General features: G+C 37.2%; 1 protein-coding gene across 1 annotated transcript in view; it reads left to right on the forward strand.

The window, feature by feature from the left end:
- Positions 1-27,314, forward strand: part of maf.L (v-maf avian musculoaponeurotic fibrosarcoma oncogene homolog L homeolog) — a 45,707-nt gene extending 18,393 nt beyond the window's left edge. Inside the window, exons 2-3 of the mRNA XM_041590156.1 lie at positions 731-790; positions 25,581-27,314. Of these exons, the coding sequence (XP_041446090.1) occupies positions 731-764 (34 nt within the window). The 3' untranslated portion in view covers positions 765-790; positions 25,581-27,314. The remainder of the gene's footprint in view (positions 1-730; positions 791-25,580) is intronic.
- Positions 27,315-27,769: the final 455 nt, after the last annotated feature.

Genomic DNA, 27,769 nt, shown 5'->3' on the forward strand with positions numbered 1-27,769 from the left:
GTTACGTATCGATTGCAAAGCCAAAATAATTCTTCTTCAGATCAGAATAATGTAAGGTCCCCACTTGATACACAAATATGCCAATCGTCTTGTTATTCAGTCTGCTTGGTAAATACACTTTGATCCACTAAATCGTTATAAATCTCCAATGTACGCCAGCCACATGTGAATAATATTTTGTACTGTAGTTTGTCCGACCACGAATACACTATATTTCTTATCGGAAACCTCTTAAAATTTCATGTTACTGCCCTTTAATTAAAGTAGTGAGAATCAAGATCTGAAGCATATCGATGATTTAGATGCCTTGCATTTTGTATATTTTTGATCTGATCTATATACTCTTTTTGCGCTCTCGCTGCGGACTTACAGTACCTATTACGATATTTCCCAAACATAGCCAGGCTCTTTGGTAATGAATTTCGCTACGCTTAAAATTGATTTTAAATGAGTGCAATAAATAAATGATTTTTTAAGGGACGCACCTTTGAACAGCACAATTTATTCCAATGCACACAACCTCCTTTTATTTTTATATGTTCATTTCCCTATAAGCACAGAAACAGATAACTTTCAGATGAAATCCGCATGCACGATGTTTGAATTAATGTTTTATTATCCAAGACAAGATACAATCAGTGTATTTAAGTATTGCAAGTATGAATTCTCTCTGTATTATCTTGTGAATATTCATGACCTCTTGTTTCTTTTGATATATATGCTCGCCCAGGTACACACGGGAATCCTCCACGTCGGTGATGTGAAAATCATTGATGCCTGAAGTTCAAAGGTACGTCTTCTCTTCGCATTCCGAGGCTGTATAAAAACGGAGAAGTGAAGAAAAAAGGGCACACGGTACATGTATCTTTACAAATAGCTATTGAATGCTCTAAAACACATACTGAAAATAGGGTGAAAAGGCTAATGATCGCACAAGTGCTGAACAATTTTTTTGTCTGTTGGAAAGGTGGTACAATCCTTGAGTAAACTGAATTCTAAGAGCTTTATATTATTTTAACACACTTTATATTCAAGCAAAAAACTTTTTTTTAAAACAATTTTTAAAGTTGGGATAAAATAAAAGTAGGCCTTGGGTGTTGGGGTTGAGTTTAGAATATATCTCCCTCATATTCATTCTAACTCATAATTATTTTTTTTATTATAGTACAGGTATGGGACCTGTTATCCAGAATGCTCGGGACCTGGGCTTTTCCGGATAACGGATCTTTCCATAATTTGGGTCTTCATGCGTTAAGTCTACTAGAAATTCATTTAAAAATTAAATAAACCCAATAGGCTGGTTTTGCTCCCAATAAGGATTAATTATATCTTAGTTAGGATCAAGTACAAGCTACTGTTAAATTATTACAGAGAAAAAGGAAATCATTTTTAAAAATTTGGATTATTTGGATAAAATGGAGTCTATGGGAGACAGCCATTCCGTAATTCGGAGCTTTCTGGATATTGGGTTTCCGGATAAGGGATCCTATACCTGTACATCATTTAATAATGATTCTAACTGATAAAGACATTTTAATGTCTTCAGTGTGACTTTCTCTGCCTCTGTATTTTTTTAAATTTTCACATAAATGATTTTTTTTATTTTTGTTTGAGTTGAGGTTTAGTAAACTAAAATTATTTTTATATAACACCAATTATTATTATTATTAATAATAATAATAATAATCACTAATTAAAATGATATGTAGTACAATTTAGTGGTTACCTTTCCATACAAACTCATTTCAACATCTTTAGCCTTGTTAGACTCATTTCGGGCCCTCATTGAAAAGGGTTAAAGAGAAAAACATTTGTCTTGCTCATTATGGAGTTTAGAGTGCATAGTGATCTTGTTTTATAAGGAATTACACTGATTTATATGACAAACTCTGGAAACTGATTGGCCCATATATAGAAAAACTTTCAAAATCAATACATGCAATGGTCCACAGCAGAATTTCTCAGCCTCAACTCAAATTTACCGTGGTGAATGTTTATCAAAGGTAGATAAATACTCTTGGATTCACAGTTCTTTGCCTCTTCTTTTCCACTGCAAATTCTTGCAGAGCATTATGAGAATTGCAGCTGCTGAGCTGTGCTGAGCACTGACACCCTTTGAAAATGAATGTAATCTGCTTTGGTAAATGTGTCAGTTTGTTAACCCGTTCCTGACTGTCAGGAAAGTGCTAACCTTCAATAAATCGGCCTCTTCATTTAGAAACTAGTGGGATTTCAATTCAAAAGAATGTTTCAGATCATAGAATAAAGCTGAGATTTATGCACAGAATTACAGTGGCCGCTTCCACAATGTAGATGTCTGCTCCAAAACTGTGACCTGAGCAAGTCCTCATCCAACCCCTTAAAAATCATCCCATATACCTTTTAAAAAGATATCTATTTTTGATTTTTATATGTGTCTGCTTAGTAGTTTTAAGAGAATGACCCATTGCTGAAATTCCACTGAGCATTGTGCCTGTCTTGCTAAGATTTTCATCTCAAATTTTCATCTAATTAATCCTGATGTGATGTAAACAATAGGTTTTGAATAAGATCGCAGACCACTGAATTATATGTTAGAGAATTAGCTAGAATATCAGATATTAATGCAGGACTGAACAAAGGAAACCTAAGGACTAATTTACTCATTTTCAAGGAAGGTAAAACGATGTTAAAAAATTCTCACTCAAAAAAAAAAAATTAAAAGATCAGGTTTTTGAAAAAAAACCACAATTGGCAAAAAATGTAAGAATCACAGGAAAAAGAGAACTTTAATGAATTTTTTAATCCAATCCCCTTTCTCAAAATTGTAATAAATCAACGTTTAATCACTTGATTACACTACTCTATGCAAGTTCCAGTAATATTTATGAAGCCAATTTCCAACACTACATATAGTTGAAAAGCTCCGGCTTATTTACTTTGTAGTAAATAAAGATTTCTTCTTGATAAATATGTGTATATCCTACTCTCAACACCAATTTTTGGTATATTTTCTGGCTCCGGAAATTAGCTAAAGGTATTGTTGCAATTTGATTGATGAAAAAACAATGCTACGATAACTTTAATAAATATGAGTTGCCAAAGTTTTTTTATTTTTTACCATAAATTGTCTATATACTTAAACTGACCAATTTCAATGTAGTCCATTCATTGGCTCTTTTGTCCCCAGTGCAATATTTTATTCTTATCTTATTGCAATGGACACAGTTTTTCCTGACTGTCATGATGCAAAACCTCTGGAGCAATCTGCATATGTGTAGGAGGTGGTATGTTTAGGGAAAAGAAAGGTTATAGATTTAATGCTTTGTCTTGTTTTTCATGCTCCTTCTTTGGAATGATTGCATTTTCATGTTTGCATATGCATCCAGTTTTCTTTGACAGAGCAATCAATTCCATTATCAGGCAGGTGAAACAAATCTCGGGGTGGTGGTTGGGTCTCACAGGAGAATACATTTGGTGTAACATGTTTGTCAGCTGCCAAATAATAGGATTTCAGTATTTTTTGGCATGTCCTTAAACTGTGTACCACTTACATTTGTAAATTCATTTACTTCAATAAATAGTAGTGATAGTAACACTGCAAAAATAGGTTACATGAGTGGGTATGCATTTCCCATACATACTGTACATATACATTAGCATAATGAGTCAGGATGCATTTCCTGTAGGTAATAGAGAGGACATGGGGCCTGCTCTGAAAGAGTGAAAAAGATTGCAATCTTTATGTTTGGGAACTCCATTGAAAATGCACATCTCCTGATATTAAGCAAGCATCATCAACCTTGGATTATCCACAGTTACAGTTAAGATTGAAATCAGACATACTTATACATCTGTGGAATTATCGTATGCAAATGTATAGCTGAAAGTAAAATTCTGACTTACAGGTTGCCATACATGGGCAGATTTAAACTGCTGATTTGGTCCCTTCACTTAGCCATTAGTTTATCTGCCCATGGATGTGTCCTCCTTGACTACCTCCCCGACAGATATCTGGCCAAATTGGGCAGGCTTGAAAATCCCATCGGACCTGCATATTCCTCTGTAATGATCCGATTTTTGGTCCGGGGGCAGAACTTTATGTGTAAAAGTTAATAAAGTCGCTTAAAAACAGGTGCTAAGCATGTTGTACTATAAATTATTATCAACCCGAATATTTTCCCATTGCCTCTAAATGGTGATAGAAGATTATGCTAGGTTTTAAAGTTGTGTAAAATAATGGCATCATTTTCTGTATTAGTAAATAAGAAAAACACACCTTTACAAATGCCGTTTATTACCAAATCCATAGCATTCATTCCCTTGTAAGTATAACAAGTTTTGGTGTAAAATATAAAAAAGGAGAAAAATATTTTTCACCCTTTCATATACAGGTATAGGATCCGTTATCCGGAAACCCATTATCCAGAAAGCTCAGAATTAGGGAACGGCTATCTCTTATAGACTCCATTATAATCAAATAATTCAGATTTTAAAAATTTATTTTCTTTTTCCTTGTAGTAATGAAACAGTACCTTGTACTTCTTCCCAACTAAGATATAATTAATCCTTACTGGATGAAAAACAATCCTATTGGGTTTAATTAATGTTTAATTGAGACTTCAGGTATGGAGATCCAAATTACAGAAAGATCCCTTATTCAGAAAACCCCAGGTCCCGAGCATTCTAGATAACAGGTCCAATACCTGTATATGAATATATATATTGTTCTAACTGGGAATGGAACAGCAGTGAGGGTATGTCAGCTTAAGGCAAGAGTGCCTTTTACTGCATTTGGGTTCATTAATAGGATAGAGCTGTTATGAAAATGTAAATTTAAAAATAAGGACAGTTAAACAATCCCTTTTTAATTAGGGCTTCAATTAGGATATATTGCCAAGAGAAAGTATTTAAAGTGGTGAGATTCCACTGCATTTTTTCTCTCTCTCTCTCTTTCTGTGCAAACTTGGCAGCCATCCATGTTTAATTAAATATAGGCAAAGTGAGATATTAAAACCAGTGGCCTGCCTCTTTCCTTTTTTTAAAAATAGCTGCCTACAAAGGGTTAATGAGCAGTTCGAGTAAGGATTTGCTTCTCCAGCCTCTATGGAAATATTCAGTCTAAGGTTACTGTTGGGAGTGAAATCAAATTTCATCAGCAAGGGATGATTGACAGACATGGGAGAGGCAGGGGAGACCTCTGGTCAGATGGGGAGTTTGTGGAAGGGAAGGACAACTGCAGGAAACTGCTATTTTTTAAGAAATCGTAACCTTTGTCTTAAAATCTGTCTACTTTATGTGCCCTAGGGAGTTGTGTACTTACTTAGTCTGTTTAAGTAAACTGTTAATGTACTGGACATATTCCACATACTATAATCAATCATTGTACAGATTTACAGATTTTGCAGTGCTAACTCATGTATGAGCCACCTTTGCTAGGCATATCTGTGCATGTGTTTATACATGTGCGTACATGGACATGTCCCTAAATGTAGCATATATGTAGTGATGCAGTATAGGGCTTTGTGTTCTGCATGATAAACTTGGCATACCCAGACTGATTTGGCTCTTAGCCTGCCTCAAAACATATGTGTGGGTGTATGCGCAGAAGTATTAATGACAGTTATGCACATTATGATGTTTCTGCTGCTAATAGATCCAGCAGTTTCATCCAGGAATGATTCCAGAGCTCTGCTGGCCATGTTTGCAACTGAAGTATAAGGCCTGCAATGCTTTTTATATTGGTATCTAATACTTGCCTGTACTGAAAATAATGATAAATGCACACAGTTGTCAGCTGCAGTTATTGTGCCATTGAGAATGCCAGTGTGTGAAATGCATCAGTGCATCAGTGCCCCTTTCAGCTCAGGTAGCGCCATTGTGAGTTCATTGCAAACTGAGAAAAAAACCCATTTAAATATGTCTGAGCTTAAAGGAGAAATGCAAAAGGAAATTACCAACCCTTGTTCCAGTCAGTTTTCCCTTTAAGATATGTGAATTAGAATGTGTTGAAATAATATTTGGAATAGCATAAGCTGATTTTTAGCAACTATATGTCAAACCCTTTCTTTGACATGGATCCAAATCTATCTACTGTATATACATATATATATATATAATAATTTCCAGTAAAATCCCCAAGTAATGGCCCAGATTATCATAAAATATATCATGTCATTTTGGTATTATTTGCTAGATGTACATTAATTTACTTTTGTTAGTATCTTACAATAGGTAAATGTATATGCTGCCTTGGCTCTTGGTGACTGTATATCGCTATTTGCTGCTGCTTTAATAAATTTGTGGGAAAAGGGGTTTTTATTTTTTTTTTTACATTGTTCTTTTGAAAAATTTATTTTCTTCTGCCAGTACAACTGGCTGTAAGTGATTTTGAACTGCTGTTCCGGTACTTGACTAAGCATTTATTAAAAACTGCAAATTGAGATGAAACGCTTCCTCAGGGATAAATGAGATTTTTACATATATTTGGTCAAATAAACTCTTTCAGGAAATGCAGGCTAATAATAGACAGGAATAGTAAAAAAAAAAAAAAAAAAAGCTGTACAGTGAGGTTATATCATCCCTGCTTGGGTTTTAACTGTAACATAGCCAGGGTGAATAAACAGGAATATACAGATATACAGGAAATGCCTATCTTATATTGCATTTCATCATTTTACTGATGTTATTAGCAATCTGCAATAGTGTAACAACTATATAATGTACCGGCTAACATACAGCATGCATTACTGCACCATAGGACAGCCACACACATTTGCATTTGCAGAAGGGTGGGGAGTGAGGTCAGGTGGTTAGACTTTATAGAAGATTGCATAATTGGAGTTTTCCAGATAACGGATTATTTTGTAATTTGGATCTTGATACTTTCAGTCTACTAGAAAATCATTTAAACAATTTATAAACCCAACAGGCTGGTTTTGCTTCCAATAAGGATTTGTTATTTCTTAGTTAGGATCAAGTACAAGGTACTGTTTTATTAATACGGAGAAAAGGGAAATATGTTTTAAAAATTTGGATTATCTGGATAAAATTGAGTCTAAGGGAGCCATTCCATAATGCGTAGCTTTCTGGATAACAGGTTTCCAGATAATGGATTCCGTACCTATACTAAAATATTGATTTTGCCCTAATTTGTGTGTTTGAAGTGCATGATTGCCATCTTTTCTGGAAAAATAATACAGGCCTTCCTATGTTTCTTTATGACTGACCTGGTCAGTAAAATGCAGTCCAAGTGGGAGCCCTATTTAGGGGGCTGATTCACTATGGGTCGAATATCGAGGGTTAATTAACCCTCGATATTCGACTAGGAATTGAAATCCTTCGACTTCGAATATCGAAGTCAAAGGATTTAGCGCAGAAAATTCGATCGAAGGATTATTCCTTCGATCGAACGATTAAATCCTTCGAATCGTTCGATTCGAAGGATTTTAATCCAACGATCGAAGGAATATCCTTTGATCAAAAAAACTTAGGCAAGCCTATGGGGACCTTCCCCATAGGCTAACATTGACTTCGGTAGCTTTTATCTGCCGAACTAGGGGGTCGAAGTTTTTTTTAAAGAGACAGTACTTCGACTATCGAATGGTCGAATAGTCAACGATTTTTAGTTCGAATCCTTCGATTCGAAGTCGTAGTCGTAGTCGAAGGTCGAAGTAGCCCATTCGATGGTCGAAGTAGCCAAAAAAAACCTTCGAAATTCGAAGTTTTTTTACTTCGAATCCTTCACTCGAATTTAGTGAATCAGCCCCTAGGTGTTAATATTAATGGATAATAACCAATCTGGCTCCTCCTTTCCATATGGTTGTTAGAGCGGTCAAGGCGCTCCATGTGCATATGTTTGGGAGCAGCCTGTGCAGAGACTTTCTCATAGATATCAATATAATAATGCCATTATGGTTAAAAAATAACGGTCCTGTTGTGCTGCTTGTGTGACTTTTGGACCACCCTCTGTGTACATTCAAAATGCAAGTTAATCTTGCATTTACCTCTATTCATTATGCTGCGTATTATTTAAGGTGCGTTCGTCTTAAATGTTACAGTATGTGCCGCTTTTAAAGAGAGAAAGGAAGAAAAATGTGTTGGTATACGAACGGTATGATGTGACTTCTCTGGACTGAGCAGAACATGACGTGTGGCAAGTTCCCTGCACTTTCCACTTTCTCATTCCTGCTGTCAGTAACAAGATATGAAAAATGGACTTGCTAAGCATGCAGCAGAGATAGCTTTTCGGGAGATAAAATTACTTCGACTATCATTTGTTTATTTAACATTTGCAGTGCATTTAATTTAGCTGTAAATTCTGTATTGTGCAAATATATTTTTAATGTAGGGTTTAAATCAAGTCTAGTCACCGGCTAAAAATAAATGGAAAAACCTCTTCCAATTTAGATGGAGACAGTAGCAGCAGTTGCTGAGGTGAATGAGAGCGGCTGTAGAGTCTTACACAGCTGCCTGGGCCCCCGCCTTTTGCAGGTTCTGTTAAACCTCTTGAGAGGCAGGCGCATATCTGCTCAGCTAGAAGGTGCTCTCGCTGGGACAATGCAGCCATTTGCAAGCACATTTTGTAGGGAGCTGCAACGCTCAGCATGGAAACTATTAAACAAGATGTTTAATAGTTCATTTTTACTGCATAATCTAAGCAACTTTCTGACTGGCCTCTTTTATTTTTGGAATTTTTTGGATAATTTGCATTAATATTGCGTCTCTGTCCATCGTGGAATGTTGCTGGGGTCAGTAATCAGCAGACAGAAAAAATAACGTTATTTTAAAGTTTCGATTTCATTTTTATTTCTGTTTTTATTTTGGATTACTTATATTCATCCGTTAGTGTCACATTTAACTAGGAATTTACAACACTTATAAAAGCATCAACAGCATGGCGTTGTTGTATATTTAGGGGGCTATTTATCAAGGGCCGAATATCTGAACCTCGGATAATTTGTGGTTTTCGGAAGATAAAAAAAACAAATTTTTTTTTTGTGATTTATTAAAGTCCGATGGTCAAAAAACTCTGAATCCGAAACCCCGGCATCTAAAAGGTCTCGAGGTCCAGTATAAATCAATGGGGAATGTCCCAGTGTATTCGCTGATGTCCTTACCAATATCCGATGATTTTGTGGTTTCAGTGCAAAAACTCAGAAAACTGATTTTTCTGTAGATATCTGAGTTTTTTGCGCAGAAACCACAAACAATTTAGAGTTTTCCGAAGTTTGCCCCACCCTTTTTTTTTGGGCTTTTTTCTTCATAAATAAGGTCCATTCGGGCAATCGTAGCTGCTCGGATTTCTAACTTAGAAATACTCCGATAAAATCGGACCTTGATAAATAACCCCCTAACAGTTCCTGGTTACACTATGATCTCTGTGTGCAACCTAACAGCAATATACAGTGCAGCTAAATCTAAGTGGCAACCATCACATGAAAAAAGTTAAACAAATGCATGGTAGCTAGGGACAACATGCAGAGCAACCAAATAGGAGTTCATATTCCACACTAAAGGTTTGAAAGGAAAAATAAATCTGGATAACCCAAAAAAATATTTTACTCGAAGCTTATATAAGGACAATGTGCTTAAAGTGAGACTGACATGAAAAACATTTTTTTCAAAATAATAATCTACATTAAGGGGCCCATTTACCAAGGGTCGAAGTGAATTTTCGAATTGAAAAAACTTTGAATTTCAAAGTAATTTTTGCGTACTTCGACAATCGAATAGGTCAAAATTCAATTTGAATTGAAAATACTTCACAAATTCGACCATTCGAAAATCGAAGTAGTGTCTCTTTAAAAAAGTTCGAATTCGACACTTCGACACCTTAAACCTGCCGAATTGCTGTTTAGCGTGTTTGGCTTTGGTTTTGAGTAGTCAAATATTTTTTTTGTAAAATCGTTAGAATCGTTCGATTCAAACAATTTAATCGATTGATGAAACGATTTTTACTTCGCCTATCGAAGTACCAAATTCGATGGTCGAATTTCGAAGTTTTTTAACTTCGAAATTCGATCCTTAGTAAATGTGCCCCTAAAAGTTACATATATGTCATGTCAATCGGTTTTTTTTGCTGATAGTTCTGCTTTTGTAAGTAATTATTACGTGAAATTCCTAAACCTGACTCTTTTGCCAATCTGACTGTCCCATCTCAGTCTGTTAGTTAGAGTTTCTAATGCTACTGCTGCACAAATATGGCAGCCCCCTCAAAAGGAACATGGGGGTAGGAAAGGTAATGTAAAAACATCAAGCAAATACTTTTTTGGCAAAGTTATGAATATTCCGTGTGGAATAGCCCTAAATACACTTAAAGGCAGTTGAAATTGCCTCGTCTTCACTGCATAAAGTGTCTCTAGCATGCATAAACAAATGTGTTGACTTTTCTATCCTATGGGTTTAATAAATTCTCTGATTTTATAAAAAAAAAAAATCACACATTTTTCGTGATTTTTGCATTCGGAGTGTAGTAAATAACACCCTAACAATTAAGGTACAGAAGCAGCTAGAGAGCTTCGACTGTCCCAAAGCTATAGGGTAGGATTTAGCTAGATTTTAACTATAAATTCTTACAGAGGTTGTTTTACCTGCAACATTGCAAAAGCAAAATGAAGACAGTATAGTCTTTTACTATTAACTAAAAACCCAAGCAACATTATTTCTTCATTAAAGCACCTTCCGTCTTTACAAAACAAAATCCTATACTGTCTTTGCTCAGGGGATAGTACATATCCATGGCAAAATCCGTACAAAGAGTGAAGGTTTTTAAAAATTGGTTATTCTTTCTTCATAATGTTTGAAAATGCAGATAAACGGGTTATGTTTGCATGTACTGTATATAAAATGCTTTTAAGGCATTTATTGATTATTTTGACACTTCTTTCCCCAATGCTTTTATTTCTTTTTTTCCAGTTTTCAAAGAAAAAATATAATATAAGGATACAGAGATAAGAAAGAAAGAAGGGGAAATGGGAGACAAAAGAAAACAAATTATGAAAATACATTATAAACACAGCTGTAAAATTATTTCATTCTGTTGTGCTAATAGGATGAGGGTTTTGCTCTCAAACCAAATGTGTACATTGGTCCCTTTCTCTCTTTCACATCTCCAGCACATATCTGATGTACCATACATTTTATGCAGCAAATTAAGAGTATCATACCACCTTATGATAGAAGCTGATTCTTGCACCCTTGTTGCTGAAAAAGTACTTTTAGAAGTCTCATAGATTTGTTTCCACTACAGTTTAGTGGTCTATTCAGTTCTCTTCTCCACTTTGCAGCATAACCTGGTAATTAGTGATGGGCAAATCTGTGCAGTTTCGCTTCGCCGAAAAATGTATCGATGGGCAGGCCCGGACTGATAATCTGTCCGTTCGGGCATTTGCCCGAACGGCCGCTCTATCGTGTGATGAAATGGGCCGGGCGCTGCACTTATCTGATTTTAAAATTTAGGAGCAAGGAGCGCACAGTTCACATAGTTTTGAGTGCGCACGCTGAAGTTATTTTCAGAGGGAGGGGGAGAGAGAGCGAGTGAGGGAGTGAGGAGAAGTCAGCAGTGACGGCACTCCCCCCCGGAACTTCGTGGGCTGGCTGGACAGTGCGTGTGCTGAATAAAGTTATTGGAGATGTCACGGCTCTCATCACAGCCACGTGACTCGTCTCCTTTGGAGAGAGAGATTGCCTGCCCCTGCGCTCTGCATCTTAAATCTGTCAGGTCAGGTCAGTATGTGAGGTCCTGGGAAAAGCTACTGCACAGTAGGCATATAGGGGAGGTTAAAGCTATAGACATGGGAAGGAAGCTGATAAGAGGGGTCACTGAAACTGTTTACTGCTAAGAATGTTTGTGCTGCTCAGGTACCAGACACAATCTGGATTTGGGGGGGGGGGTAGGGAGTTCTAGTTTAGCAAGTGCTTTGTTTTTTAGTTTAACTTTACTATGTATTACAATTACTGCCTGCTTTAAGAACATTGTGTTACCCTAGGGTGAATTGAATCTGTAATGGAAATCTGTTGTTTTTGAAGTACAACACCCCAAAATCCTGACCAGGGCCGGAACTAGGGGTAGGCAGAAGAGGCACGTGCCTAGGGCGCAAAGGCAGAGGGGCACCAGGCACTTACCTCTTTTGATGCCTTCCCTTAGTTCGGACCCATCTGTGGCTGCAGTTCCTGCTCAATGACGATTGTGCGCTCTTCCGCAGTCACTCGTTCTCTTCTGCGCATGTGCGAACAATTGGAAGCGCCGTAGTCGGCCAGGTTGCCTTGGGCGCCTGGTCGACTTGGCCGGCACTGATTCTGACATCCCGTCCCCATTATAAGTTCACTTCTTGCTATTTGTTTTATGGGGCCCTTTTGCCTCAGTGTTGGATGTTTAAAGCAGAAAGGTGAGTTCCACCTGTGCCAGCTTCTTGATGAGTCATTCCTAGGGCAATAGCAGTAGAGACAGTTATTAGGGCCTTATTGGGCCCAAATGTACAGCAGTTACACCCCTGGTTATGGTTAAATCTGTCCCATTTAGCTTTGTGGAAAATTTTGCAAAATTTGAAAAGGCATATTTTCAAATATATTCATTTCTTTTTTAGACTTTTTTTTTTTTTTACTGCACAGGTATTGTAGTTCATTTCTGTGTATTTCCTTTATTTTTAGAAATCAAAAGTGTTATGTATTTCATGTGCAGCCCCAGAAAAAAAATTCTTCTTCGAATGTGGCCCAGGGAAGCCAAAAGGTTGGACACCCCTGCAGTAAATTATAATTCATAATGTACCCCCTAATTTATAAAGATATGTATGCTTTTATATTGTCACATAACTTCTCTGTGACTTATAATATCTTTATAAATTACAGTAGGGGATACATTATCCACTATATAATATATATATGTATATTTATGAAATATGCGTGTGTGTAAGTAAAAGACCAGCACGCATTTATGTGTGGGCTGCTTTGATTTTTTTGCCAGGGCTGCTTTTTACTCCCAGTCCGGCCCTGTCGATGGGTATGGGAAATTTTGACGCAAGCACCAATTATTACATGCGTTATTACAATACTTTAATAGTCAATGAGAGTCCGAATAATTTTGAAGAAGCTTATCTATCTCTCTCAGGCTGCTGTTAGATGCCATAGACAGTCACTTTTTTTTTGGGCTCTGTGTATTGAAATGCCAAGGCCTATGTTGAATCCCAGTCCGAGCCTGTGTCTCCCCATAACCTCAGTGTTCTTTAGAGAATGGTGTGAAGTTTATGAATGTTTAATCAGCCCTTGTTTACAGCTCTGTGATATTAGCCTTAGTTTTTGGGTGCCAGTGGGTGGTGATCATGTGCATTGACTTTGCATGTTTAACTGCTGTCCAAACAATAGCATTGCATGTATAAATGGCTTTGAAATCACAAGTATTCAGAAACAAAATACAATATATCATTTTTGCCAGCATGCAGTAATAGGGTTCAGCAAAAGGAATATGCCGGTCACCCCAACAGTGGTACACTTATGTCTGAATGATTCCTGTGTGACTGCTGAACATGGTCCAGTGATTTATCAAGCTGTTGCTCTGTAAAATAGAGCTGCTTGCTGTTATGAAGCCACTGCGCTGTCTAGAATAATAAATGTTGTTTGGGGAAATTATCCTTTACCTTTTGGATCCCAGTGAAAATTACTGTCTAACCCTTTTATTATCTCTGTATTCCTTCTCAGTCAGACCCGGATGATTGCAGCTTTTACTAAGCCTGTTATTGCTAAAATGCAGCCCCCAAACTGATCCAAATTAACTGTTAGTTTCCATGAATCCAGTCCTCTTAACACTTTCAAACAGCGAACACTGTGAAAATGTGTATATTGCTATAGAGGAAGCTGGGAATTTCCAACCTGTCGCAATGAGTCAAAATTTAGAGCTGACAAGTTAAAAATTATACTTTATATAACAATAACTTTACATAGATTTGTGACTTTTTCCCTTCATGTTATTGGCAGGGGTGTAACTACAAGGAATGCAGAGGTTGTTTGCAAGAGCATTTAGCCGCTGTAACCTAACTGGGGCTCCATGTGCACAAACAATGACCTCTATCCAGTGTAAAGAAGTAGATCACAGTCTCATGTACAGAGGTTAAGGAACATGGGCTCATAGATGGGTTGGAATTGCTGTTAGTGTTGGGGGTTAACAATAGGAGGGGGTTAATACATTTTGCACTTGGACCTAAAGTTCCATAGTCCCTCTGTTTATATGTACTTTCAGCTTCTTATAATTCTATTTGAACTCTTTCTTAGTCGCAGGGTTTGTCACAACCATAGTTCCCCATGGATAATTTGTAACCTGGTCATAGAATCTAAAGTACTGGTAATTGCCTGTTACTGATGGAAAGGTTAAAGCCTAACATCCAACTCCTCATATTGCTTTTGGAAGTCAGTTTGTAAAAATCGCTGGTAGACAGGTACAGGCTTATGACTGTGCCCTGGGGATGGGATAAAATATTGCAATATATAGACCAGATATATTTGTTTTATTTGAAGTCAGGTTATTTCTGTAGTTTTTTTTGCTATAATAACCTTTTATATTGTTATATGGGTGAAAGTAAATTATCACTAATATATGTCTGTCTGACATGTACCCCTACTTTACATATTTCATGGTGGGCATATTTTTCCCTTTTTGGACCACACATGTACAGTAGATTCCCTTCAGAGCCATCTGCTATAAAGCACATCCACGAGGAGATGTAGTACTATGCATGGGGTTATTGCTTGCTACTTTGGTGATGGAAGAGCTGGTAACATGCTATTATCTGAACGCAAAATACAAAATTCAGTCTAATCTTATAACATGAGGAGATTTTAATTGCTGGAATAAAAGTTCCCTCTATGCAGCAAAATACACATACCATACCCATAGTACAGTTATGGGTCCTGTTATTCAGAACACTCAGAACCTGGGTTTTTCTGGATAATGGATCTTTCAATAATTTGGATCTCCATACCTTAAGTCTACTAGAAAACTATGTAAACATTAATATACCCAATAGCCTGGTTTTTACTGTATTTACTGTTTTGCAGATATTTTCAGCAACTCTTGTCTTCTGCCTAAAAGACCCCGCAAGTGCCACGCATCTAATTGGGTGGAGCCTTCTGTGATATAGTTAGTGAGATCTTGAGACCTTGGTGGTAGAGAAGTTAAAATTCTGCACCAAGGACCCGATAGGATCAATAGCACACTACTCCAGGGAAATTTGAAGCTATGGTTTTCCAGCTGTTGTTATGCTGAAAAAGTCTAAGGGCCCTTACACATGGCCGTTTTTACCTGCACACCTTGCAATTTCTTCCGTTCAGCCGCAGAGGAGCGCAGGAGTAGACACAGTCAATTATTTTGAAGGGGGCTGTACTCACACAGACTCATGTAAGCGCCAAACGCAGGTGAAATGCAACATGCTGCATCCCAACCTGCGTTTGGCAATTACATGCGTCTGTGTGAGTATAGCCCCCTTTAAAATAAAACTCCTGTGCTCCCCTGCGGCTGAACGGAAGAAATCGCAACGCAGGGGAGCGCAGGTAACAACGGCCATGTGTAAGGGCCCTAATAGTCATTTTCTGCTGGCTGACTGAGGGTGATGGGAATTGAATTTCAGTGAAAGCTAGGAAGCAGTATGTTCTAGACAGCTGGTTTGGGAGAAGAGAAGCTGGGAAACGGATAAAAACTGAAGCTGGCAAATAATAGGTTATCGCTCTGTCTGGTAGTGAAAAGATTTTAACAAAACACTGAACCCTGATGCATTTCTAGAAACACAACAATGCACCGAGCGGCATGTTTATAAGATCAGTGCCAGTCATGGACCATCAGTTAATGACCATGTGTATTTGGGATAGTGGGTGGGGAGATGTCGGCATTCTGTGTGCTTCTCCTCTAACAATACAGCTCATTTACAAAGAAATGTTTATGTGAAGTGCTTGTCAGTTGACATTTTTACTGGCTCACTAACCCAAAGGTAAAATATAAAGGCATGTCTTTTTCTCTGTGGCCTGTTGTCACTGGAAGGGTCCCTCCCTTGTTAACTTGATAAATAATTTTACTAGCGGGAATCTGCTGAATTTTATACGTGCTGTCTATTTTTCACTCGCTGCAAATAAATTGCAACACTCAGAGGGCACTAAAATTCCAAACACACGGTATTCTCCCACTTTGCAGCTGATGGTATAAAATATTTATTTCATCTTCTCGTTCTAATTTAATAAAAGACAGCAAATGCTTCACAATTAGTTTTGAATGAAGAGTTTTATGATGTATATTTTTATTCCTAAGATAATTTTCAGCTGCTGTTTTTTATGGCTGAGGTTGAAGCACAAGGGTATAACTTTTCACAGAGTACAGCATACTACTACGTATAATTTGTTTTGCTGAGCATTTGCTTAAAGCCAGATAACAAACATATTATAGGGCCTTTAATTGTTTCATGAAACCTGCTTTATGATTCTTACTAAAAATCTATTTTAGAGTGATTTTATGTAAACACTCCTGTAATAACTTTGCTTTTTCACCACTTTTTTCTGAAGCAAGTTATTCACACATTGGTACCATTACACCACCAGGATGCATGCTTCACTAGCTATAGCAAATGATAACTCCCGTCATGCCTTAATAGTCATAATTGTTGGGGTGCACTGTCCGTAATAATTTATTACAGAAGGGAGATATTAAATCTGACATTCATGCTGATAAACATGAATTTCTGCAGCAAGTGAAATTATTCTACAGATATTCTAACAGTCAAGGCTATGTAAATAAATGTTCTATTTTTTCCTCTATGTGGAAACAATGACCATGTAATTGCTTATTTTAAATGACAGGCTTTACTTCAGGTTAACTTTAGTATATATAAAACAAACCTGCTTTTAGTACCTGTTATCTACCTACCAAGTGTAACAGGCAAGAGCAATATACTTATAAGAAAGGTTTATTCTTTATGTTGGCTTGTTTTGCTATTCAGTACAATGCCATAGATTTTATGGGACAGCAATAGTACAGTCATCCCATTGAACTGAATCAGAGGATAAAATCATTGGCAAAATACCAAGGCCATAGCAGGGGGGCCTAGGGCTACAGGGGGCCCCTCGGGGGTCTGCTTCCTCTGAATTGTGAGTGCCGGGGATATCGTTGGCGACTTGTGAGTATGTGTAGTGGGGGATAATGGATGAGGTGCAAGTACAGTATGTGCAGCGGGGGATTGTGGGTCACCGTACAATAAACCTCTGATGATTTATTAACAGTAGATACTTCTAACAGACACACTGGCTTCATGAAAAATGGCTTTAAAGGCAAACTTTTTTATCTTTTTAGGAAGGATTCAGACAAAAAGGTTTAAACTTAATGTATGTGCGTCAATTTTCAACCTCAGTGTCTACTGCAATTATAAAAATATTGACTCTGGAGATATTTTTATATTGAATTATATATTGTACATCATATGAGGAGTTGAACTTGATAGAATTGATAGTAAGTTTGCTACCAGCGCTTTGTAAATTCAAATTCTTGTTGGAATGTTAGTTTGTTTATATGGTTTTCATGTAGAGAATCTGTGTAATTGTCTGTCTCTCTCAGACTTGCCCGTATATTCTGGTGTCTTAGGATAAAACCAATGGCACTGAATTTAAACTTGGCCTTTGCTCATTTTCTCATTAAAGACATATGTGGAAATCTAAGAAGAAGCTGACCAGGAATTAGAACTGTTTTACATTATAGTTTGGAAATCATAGAATTTGACAAGTGCATAGAAATATCTGCCAGGCATGTTGGAAAAGGAACTGTAAATGAGTTACAATATCTTGGAAGTTTTTTTCCTAATTTACAAAACAATTCATTTGATCGGAACTAGTGATGGGTGAATTTATTTGGCAGGCACAAATTTGCGACAAATTTCCATGTTTCGCCACTGGTGAATAAATTCTCAAACTTGTCGTGAAAATTGCTGGCAACGATTACCGGATGCCGACTGACTCTATTGGGCGTCTGCGTCAACACTGACGCCAGTGCCAAATTTGACTCCAGCGAATTGTCGCCGGCATCAAAATCGGCGTTTCGCTAATTTTTCACCTGTTTAGCAAATTTTGTGGAAAATTCACCCATCACATGATGGCAAGATAATAAAGCTGCCAGGTAGAGGAACTCACAGACTAGTTGTAGTAGCCCAGCTTGGATCATTAGCACATCTAAACTCAATATACATAAGACGTATGGAGAAAATGCTTACGTTTAAAGATCATCATGGGCTTATGTCACCCACTTCAACAATTTGCCGTACTAGTTAAAAAGGCCAGCACCCTATTGTGCCAGCACCAGTGTTTAAGGATATACAGTATCACAATGGGACAATACAATATAGCTGGAGCTCAATGGAGAATGCCTGTTATAACAATGGGTTCTAGGGCTTCACAAAAAAGAAAAAAAAACTTTGAGTACTGTAGTAATAATCTACAGTACATACCATGGTTCATTAACTAACATTGAAATCAGTATTGTAGCTCATACAAAGAAAACATTTGCAGTTTCTTACCTTGCACCAATTAAAGCTAATGCCAACTGTTTGGCATGGGTTATAGCACTAGAGGCCTGATATTTTCAAATGATATGAAAGTTCTTATCCTACAGTATGTCACTGGGAAATTTGCCCATTAGATTACAGCAAAACCCCCATTTTACATTTTTCAATGGACCAGAAAAAAAGGGTGTAAAATCCAGGAAAATATAAAATCAGGGAATTGTATTATGCATAATACTGTATGTAGGGATGTAGCGAACTGCCGATTTGGTGTTCGCGAACGCCGTTCGCGAACACCGGCAAAAAATGCCAACGTTCGCGAACAGTTCGCGAACTTCGAACACCCGCTAAAATCGTTCGATTCGAACGATCGAAGGATTTTAATCGTTCGATCGAACGATTTTCATTCGAATCGAACGATCAAAGCATTCGATCGAATGGAAATCGTTCGATTTTTAGCGGTCGAAGGAATTCGAATGGTCGAATGGTCGAACGATTTGTATTTGAATCGAACGCAAACTCAAAATGCGAACGTCGCGCGACGTTCGCGAACATTCGGCGGACGCGAACGGTCGAAGTTCGCGCGAACAAGTTCGCCGGCGAACAGTTCGCTACATCCCTATATATAGGTGGGACCACAAAACAACAATGTAAAATCAGGGGATGTTAAATTGAGGTTCCACTGTATTTCTTACATTCATGTGTTGATTTTCCTTTTCTCCTCTGTTGCTTCTATCTCCTACACTAATAAATAATTTTACTGTGTTATAACATGCCTATTCCTCTATAATGAAATTTTAGCAGTTCTTTAACAAATGATATCCCACTACAAGTCTTCTTTAACATTGCAGTACACGTATAGTACACATCCCTGAACACTAAGGTATGTTTATTCGCTGCTGACATGTCTTAAACATTTCTACTGAACATAGTTCCAGGAGAAAAACTGCTTCAGAAATGGTTGTGAATAGTATGTTACAGTCCTACTTAGCTTGTCCAGTAAATGAATCCAAATCTTACCATACTTGCTAAGCATTACATTTTACAAACTGCAGGCATCTGGATTTGATATCATATACTTGATGTCCTGTGCATGTTGTTAGCTGTACAAGCCTTACTAAAGTACACTTGGAACCAAGTGTGTGATGCTATTCTGGAGAGGTCATTTGTAGACTGAGTTATAGTGTGAAGTACGTCAGCAGAGGGACCAGTGTTGGAATAGGATAGGATAATAAATGAGAGGTTAAGGAAGCAGCTTTGAAAAATATAGCTACTTACTGTGTTTACAAGCTATGCTGCTATGATCTCAGCTAACCCAGAGAGTATCAGCTTCCCCTTGGGTGAGGATTGGTCTAGCCTGGGCCTTTAGCGAAATCCATCCTATTTTCGCTGACCTTGATACTAATAACAAGCACAGAATTAACCTCTTAAGACTTGAATAGATCTTGGGGTTATGACCTCCTGTACTTTGCTTTGCTACTATATTCTAGCTGTTAGAAAAATACAGTTCTAAAGTTAGCTAAACTAATATGCAGTAGATAGGGATCCTTGTAGAAAGTGATACATGGAGAAAAAAACCCAATTAGATTATATGAATAACTTAACTGCAATATCAACAAACCAGAATGGTGACATTACAACCTCTTGATTCCTCTTTGAACATTCATTAGGATCCAAAACAATTTTTAAAAAGGAGATCAGCTTTACATGCAACTTCACACTTGCAGTGATGATCAAATGATGCCATAACATTGTCTGTATATACCTAATAAGGACCTCAGGACCAGCATGTCCTATATTAAGTGGGTATTAGGTAAAGTGGATATATAAAAACTGGTTATCAGTGTCATTTATTTTCAGTGTTTTGGTTGCTGGTCCTCTTGGCAAGTAAAATGTATATAGACCATTTTGACTGAAACTTTTAAAAGGGGTGCGGACACTTTCAATGGGCCCTGATGCAAAATTTGGAGCAGGGTCTATTCAGTATTGCCCCTAAATACTTATGTATTTATGGAAAAACATGCAAATATGTTATAATGCTATGTCTCTTACTAACAGAGTGTCTGTGCCCCCCCAGTCTCTGTATGCCCTTATATATTTCTCTAATATTATGTCCCATAAGTATTTTTCTCCAGCACGATATATTCAAAACCAGTTTTACTGTCCGTCTACGGCAGCATACGTGTTATATATCTTTTCCCATCTCTTCAGTCATTTTCCATTGCAGTTTGTCTCTGCAGCAATTGAAATATTTGTGTATTCTCAGAGATAATGTATACCTTACTGTGCAATTGGACTGCGACCTTGGAAGTCTGTCACCTGTATAAGGACACTAGACATGACCTTTTCTATTTATAGTCATTCAGATCTTTGCTGACTTGTGAAATCTTTGCATTTCACAGTAGGCAGTATACACACACAAGAGTCATTTTAATAAAGGGGCATTTATCAAGGACCTACAGGACAAGCATCACCCCATTCACCTGCAGTACTTTAAATAAAGCAATGTCCAGAAATGAAAGGCTGCTTGTTATCACTACTTTTAACTCTGTCTTGGAAAAAAAATCGCATTTTCTAAATAAAAACTTTTGCAGAAGCATTCTTCCTTTGTGTTGTCACATGTAGAGGAATCTATAGAAAGCCTATATAAAGCTCATAAATCTTATTTATAAGAAGGCTCTATAGTAGAAGGGCCTTTCTAGACAAGAACAACATGGATTCCGTTAACCAAACCTGTGTATAATTCTCTCTTGGAAAAGGTTTTCATCCTCCTTTTCTTGTGATTTTAAACCTGCATTTTCCTGGTCTACTTTGCATTTATTAAGAATGGATGTATCATGATGATTGGAATTTTTGTCTGTGTGCTGTAGTGCTGCCCACTAAATGGGTGGTCAAACAAATGGCAAGGCAGCACTTTTAGCTTTCAGAGTGTTAAGGTGGCTATAAACGTAGAGATCAGCTCGTTTGAAGTGATCGATATCGGGCTGATCCGATCATGGGCCCTAATGGATCCGATACGGGTGGACGCGGGAGCGCATATATGCACAGATGCGTCAGCGATCCGACTTTTTTTAACCTGCCCGATCGAGATCTGCCCGACTTTCGGCCAGATATCGATCCGGGGAAGCCCGTCGGATGGCCCCACACATGGGCCAATAAACTGCCGAAACAGTCTGTCGGCAGCTTTTATCGGCCTTTTGATCAGCCTTTAGTTCTCCTTAAATTGACTTTTTTAGTCATTTTAGAACATCTAGGTATCCACAGTCATTTGGCATGAATCTCCAATATTTTTTGCCATGCTGTGAAGCAGAAGTGTACTTAAAATTATAGCCAGAGACTTCATGTACATTTAAATCCCTTCATTCAACGGAGGTATAATCATACATATGTTCCTTAGTCCGAGCTGTAACATAAAGACTATTGTTCTTTCACCTGCTTAGTGCGCAGCAAAATACACAGCAAGAAATCCAGACATCTAACCCCTTTGCATGACACTTATAGATAACATTTAAAGAGTTATCAATAGAAAAAAATACTTTCAGATCTAAACACACGTCCCTTTGCCATATAAAATAAAAATCTATTTTTATTGTATAAATATGTTCAAGTCCACGTCTATACAGTATGTGCAATGTAATCTTTATGTCTTTTTTTTTTTAACTTAGGGATCCTGTTTTCCGCAGAACAAAGATTCATGTCAAGAAGAAAGATATATTTGTTATTGTGCAATAGGAAATACATTATTAATGAAGGTGGAAAATGCACCTGAGCCAAGCATAGCTCAGCTTTGGCTCTGAACGCATCCCGGCTACTAAAATTCAAAGAACACAAAGGCCCAAGAAACTTTCAAAGGGACACTTTTTTAAATTCATGTGCAGAGCAGCACACATACAGCAACAAGATATATTACTTTCTACCCTAGACTTGACACTTTCTCCAAAGATTGTACTTTAGTTGAGTTGAAACATAGATAAAAACTAATTGGAGGCATGTAGACAATACACTACAGAACGCACCTGCTCATATGTATCCTATTGTTTCAGTGACCTCAGACTATGTGTTTGACCTGTCTCGGAAACCTTTTGGATTAGCTTGATTTTCTATAGTTTGCTCGTGGTGTTTCATCTTTTATTATGAAAAATGGCTGACCAAATTTTAACTAATCTGCAATTTACATTTGTTAATTTTATACATTAAGGAACTTTTTGATGTGTTGTTATACATGGTTGTTTTTCATTTCATATTTTTAAATTAGAGTACATGTATGGGGTCTGTAATCCAGAATGCTTGGGACCTGGTGTTTTCCTGAACAGGGGGTCTTTCCTTAATTTGGATCCTCATACCTTATGTCTACTAAAAATAATTTAAGCATTAATTAAACCCAATAGAAATGTTTTCCTACCAACATGAATCAATTATATTTTAGTTGAGATCAAGTACAAGGTACTGTTTTATTATAAGAATTTGACTTACTTCATTAGAATGGAGTCTATGGAAGACGATATTCCTGTAATTCAGAGCTTTCTGGATAATACCTCTATATATGTCTAACTATATAATATAAAAATATATATAAAATATAATTTAAAATTCCATAAATAAACTGTAAGCAACATGCTTATAAACAGTGCTTCATGCCCCGTGTCATAGACATAATCAGAATCTCTACCCACAGTTCTTTCCCAGACAATTTGAGTAACAGCAGCAAATGATTAGCACGATTGGGTAGAGGAAATGTCAAGCAAAGCAGTTGAAGAATATGATAAGCTTCACAAAGTTCAACTATGAACTTTTGTCCAGCCTATTGTATTCCTGCACTTAAACACTTTGAAAGTGGATTACAGGACCTGCAGCGGCGCTGCCTTAAGCCGTCCGTAGATGCAAAGATCCAATTGTACGAATCCTTTAACGGTCGGACTTCCCCATCTTCCGACCTGCCATTAACCATTCAGATCAAATAAAGTAGAAAAGAACAGATCAGCCAATGTTCTGCCCCTGACTGCAATCGTACGAAAGTTATGTCCGACAAAAGCTATTGACAGTCTCCCTCTGAAAATCGCACGATCGGCAATACATGCAGAAATATCATCGGCAGCTGACAGAAATTTTCTAACCTGTCCGATCGACCAAACGACTGATCTCCGCACGGTCCGAAAATCGTACTAATCCTCAAAAATGGTCCAAATAGAGTCCCGCACTTGAGAAGACTGGCCCGTTCATGCCAAAAAGTTATAAGTCAAATGGCTCAAAAATGAGTCAAATGGCTCCCTGGATCATTTATATTACTAGAAATAAGGTATCCCCTACTTTATAGTCTATGAATAGTAGACAGGGTTGACTGGGCTGGTGGGACACCAGGAAAAAACCTGGTGGACCTGGTGGGTTTTGGAGGAGCTGGAGCTTTTGACGGGGGGGGGGTGTCTCAGTCCAACACTGATAGTAGAACTTAACTTTCTATGACCTGTAAAAAAACATTTAGCTTGCAGCTTCATATCATGATTTACAGGTCCCATATATTTTATGGGGTATTTTTTCCCCTATAGATTTGCCAAATGGAAAGGTGAATGTATTTTTCGTTTTCCATTCACTTTACTTTAGAGGGACGGAAGACTTAAATTAGGAGGGTAGACTGTCAAGGTTGGGGTTGTTTTCTCTGAAAAAAAGTCGCTTGTGAGGGGACATGATTACACTTTACAAGTACATTAGAGGACATTATAGACAAATGGCAGGGGACCTTTTTACCCATAAAGTGGATCACCGTACCAGAGGCCACCCCTTTAGACTAGAAGAAAAGAACTTTCATTTGAAGCAACGTAGGGGGTTCTTCACAGTCAGGACAGTGAGGTTGTGAAATGCACTGCCGGGTAATGTTGAGATGGCTGATTCAGTTAATGCCTTTAAGAATGGCTTGGATGATTTTTTGGACAGACATAATATCAAAGGCTATTGTGATACTAAGCTCTATAGTTAGTATAGTTATGGGTAGATAGAATTTAATTAAAAGTAGGGAGGGGTGTGTGTATGGATGCTGGGTTTTCATTTGGAGGGGTTGAACCTGATGGACTTTGTCTTTTTTCAACCCAATTTAACTATGTAACTATGTAACTTTCTCAAGTGCTATGAAGGTCTTTCTGGGTCAATGTACAATTTAAGCTATGCCTGTAAAATGGCCAAAAGATTTCATATGACTTCTCATAGCCCTCCAGTAATGTATATCCCATTACAACAAGCCAGAAAGGGGTATGGAATGGCAGTTGTGGGCATGAGTGGAGGAATGGACAGCTGAAGGGTTCCATAAATGGCACGGTCCATAGCAGGGACATCTCCATATTTTATTATAGCTTGTTCACAGAAATACCGAAATAATGTTTTTTATAACAATAATTTTACATGGTGTTCAATTAAAGCCTTATTAAACGCCAGGAAAAGTAATTCATATGATTGTTTCCTATAATAATGTAGGCTATATAGCTAACTACATCAAACTGTGAAAGACACAATGTACACTAAGCTTAATTACAGTTTAATAATGATGGCTTATCTAGAAAATATGTTTTGCCTAATCATAAAAATATACTTGTTTTTATTTTTTACCTTCATTAAAGGGGTAGTTTATCATTTTAGTTTGCTGCAGAGAGCGAAAATGCATTAGTCCCAGCATTTGTGTCTAGTTTATTTGTTTTTATTATCTTTCATTACATTGGACAAAAGTGGGGAAAAAGATGTCTTAGTTTAATGTTGGAAAGTAAATTTAGAAGAGTTAATGGTCCAGGTAAACTATATGGCCAAAAGTCTGTGGACACCTGCCAATCCAACATCTCATTCCAGAACCAAGGGTACTAATATAAAGGTTGGTTCACTCTACTCTTCTGGAAAGACTTTCCACTAGATGTTGGAATATTCTTAATGAAATTGGCTATCATTCAGACTGTACAATGAAAAGAGTATTTTACCAGAAACTTCAATGCAGGTTTATACTTTATGCTTACCAATTTAAAGATGTTATATTGTGTACTGATGAGTATTATGCACTCAAAGTTGTGCTTTGAAAACTGAAGCGCTTTTTTTTTTTATTTGCAGGTGAAGTAAAGTCGAGTAGCTTCAGTGCAAGTTCCCCTACTCTGCTCCTCCATTGACTTCAGTCCAAGTGATCCTCCTTATTTTGGACTTACACTACCCCACAGAGGCCTGCAGTTATTCCGCTATGTTTAAGGACAATGGAAATACAGCAGCCGTGACACACATCTTTAATGGGATTGACACTGGAGTTTTGGTCATGACAGATATCCTAACCACTTTCAGTTGCATGTCTTTTATTAGACTTTTTAATGCTTTCCCAACATGGCCGTTCTACACATGCCACCAGTCATAACTTTTGGAACAATTGCCAGAAGGAGACTTCTCTTTCACTTCAGGTCACAACTATGTTTAAGGATTATGCTATCAAACTGGACAGAACCATGCCAATATATCTCAAATATGTCCTCAGGTCACATTGTGGCATTTTATGTAGCATAAACATCCCCCCCAATGAGGAACATGAAAACTGCTGACTGTAGCAAAATACCCACAGTACTGCTAAGCCTCAGGACTGAAGATTTATATACTCTGAAACCCATTTTTAGTCACTTGGAATTTAATTATATTGTACAGTCATGACAATGACAATGGTCACAGCTGTAAACATTACCCTGCACAGACACAGGTCACATTATGGTAGTATTTTATATATTCACAAATTTAAGAAGGGGACTGTCAATGAAAAACAAATGAAAGGAAAAAAAACTTTGTGTAGATGGCACTTATACAAAGCATATGTATATACATTCTTATGTACAAATTCCCATTGTATATAATCTTCCTTCCCTACTGAAGAGAAAAAAATGTAATAATGCGACCCTCAGAAGAAAAGAGTTGGTAGGCCATGTTCCTTACATAATCTCAATCACAATGTACCAATCCATTCATTAAAAAAAAGAAATAACCCTAGTCATTTCCAAGGGCAAACTAATTTTTAAATATTATTTATAGATTACAAGATAGAAACCATCATGAAAGTTTCTAATCTATGTATAATACACATTGTATCAGGTTTTCCACTGCTACGGAATTGCTAAAAAATAAGGAAAGTCAAGCCGTTTCCTGTTATTGAATTCTGGGAATTTTAATCAATATAAATTTAATCTGCGGGTAGACCTTTAAGGTTTTACACATTAACAGCAACATCGAATGAACACAGAAAAAGATGTCAGAGAAACCTGTTTACAGTGATGATATATCTCTAGAAGAGTATTTAATGCATGCCTGCCGTAGGAGCAATGCATAGTATTAGAATAATCCAAAAAGTAAAAAAAAAAGTTTAGCACAGGCCTTTCAAGCTCAGGGCATTATGGGAGCAGTAGTTCACAGCACCCAGATGACAGTAAGCTTGACATCCCTGTTTGACAATATTTTCTTCTTGCTTACGGCGCTGTTACCGCAGGATAGGTCATGTGCATGCGAGCAATAATATTGATCTTGTTCAAACTGAATTCTATGATAGGTTAATGTCTCTGTGTCACGAGTGACGCTAATGATTTCCCTTGTAGCGGAGAATTAAGGTTAAATTGTACCAATAATCATTTCTAAGTTAGTAAAACTAAAGTGCTGTCCGGGCATAAACCAAACAGGAACTTGATTATTTTGGTGATTCAATTAGAGCAATTTACAAATTGTACAGAAATGCATTCTCACGTTCATGTTAAAATACATTTAAAATAATGTTATTGCAATTCATCATTTAATACATTCTTAAAAAAAACTCAAATAAAAAAAAGTGATGGGCAATAGTTTTTTTTTCTTCTGTGATTGGTTCTGTTCATTCTAAGGGTACAATACTGGCAAGAAAAGCCAGCAGACCCATTGTATATAAGTAGTGAATCACCTTATGCAGTGATGTCCAACTAGCATCTCTGCACCTGACATGATCTGTCTGTTCTCTCAACTCCCATCAACAAATCTCTTATTGATACATATTTTACTTTTTATTTTGCATTGGCCCAGCCTGCTTTCTTTCTTTTAACACTCATGGGCACTACTTTTGCCTAGTTCTAGTAACCCCTAGCAACAAATCAGATGCATGCATAACATCATCTTAAAATTATATGCTGCCAAATAATTGTTTGCCTTGGATTACTAGAGCACTACTTGTTACTAGTAGTCAAGTTTGTACCTTTTATTGCATTACCACCCTAGGGTTAGGTAATAAAAAGACATAAGGACTAAATTAC

Source organism: Xenopus laevis, chromosome 4L (assembly GCF_017654675.1).
Source record: "Xenopus laevis strain J_2021 chromosome 4L, Xenopus_laevis_v10.1, whole genome shotgun sequence".
Taxonomy (NCBI): domain Eukaryota; kingdom Metazoa; phylum Chordata; class Amphibia; order Anura; family Pipidae; genus Xenopus; species Xenopus laevis.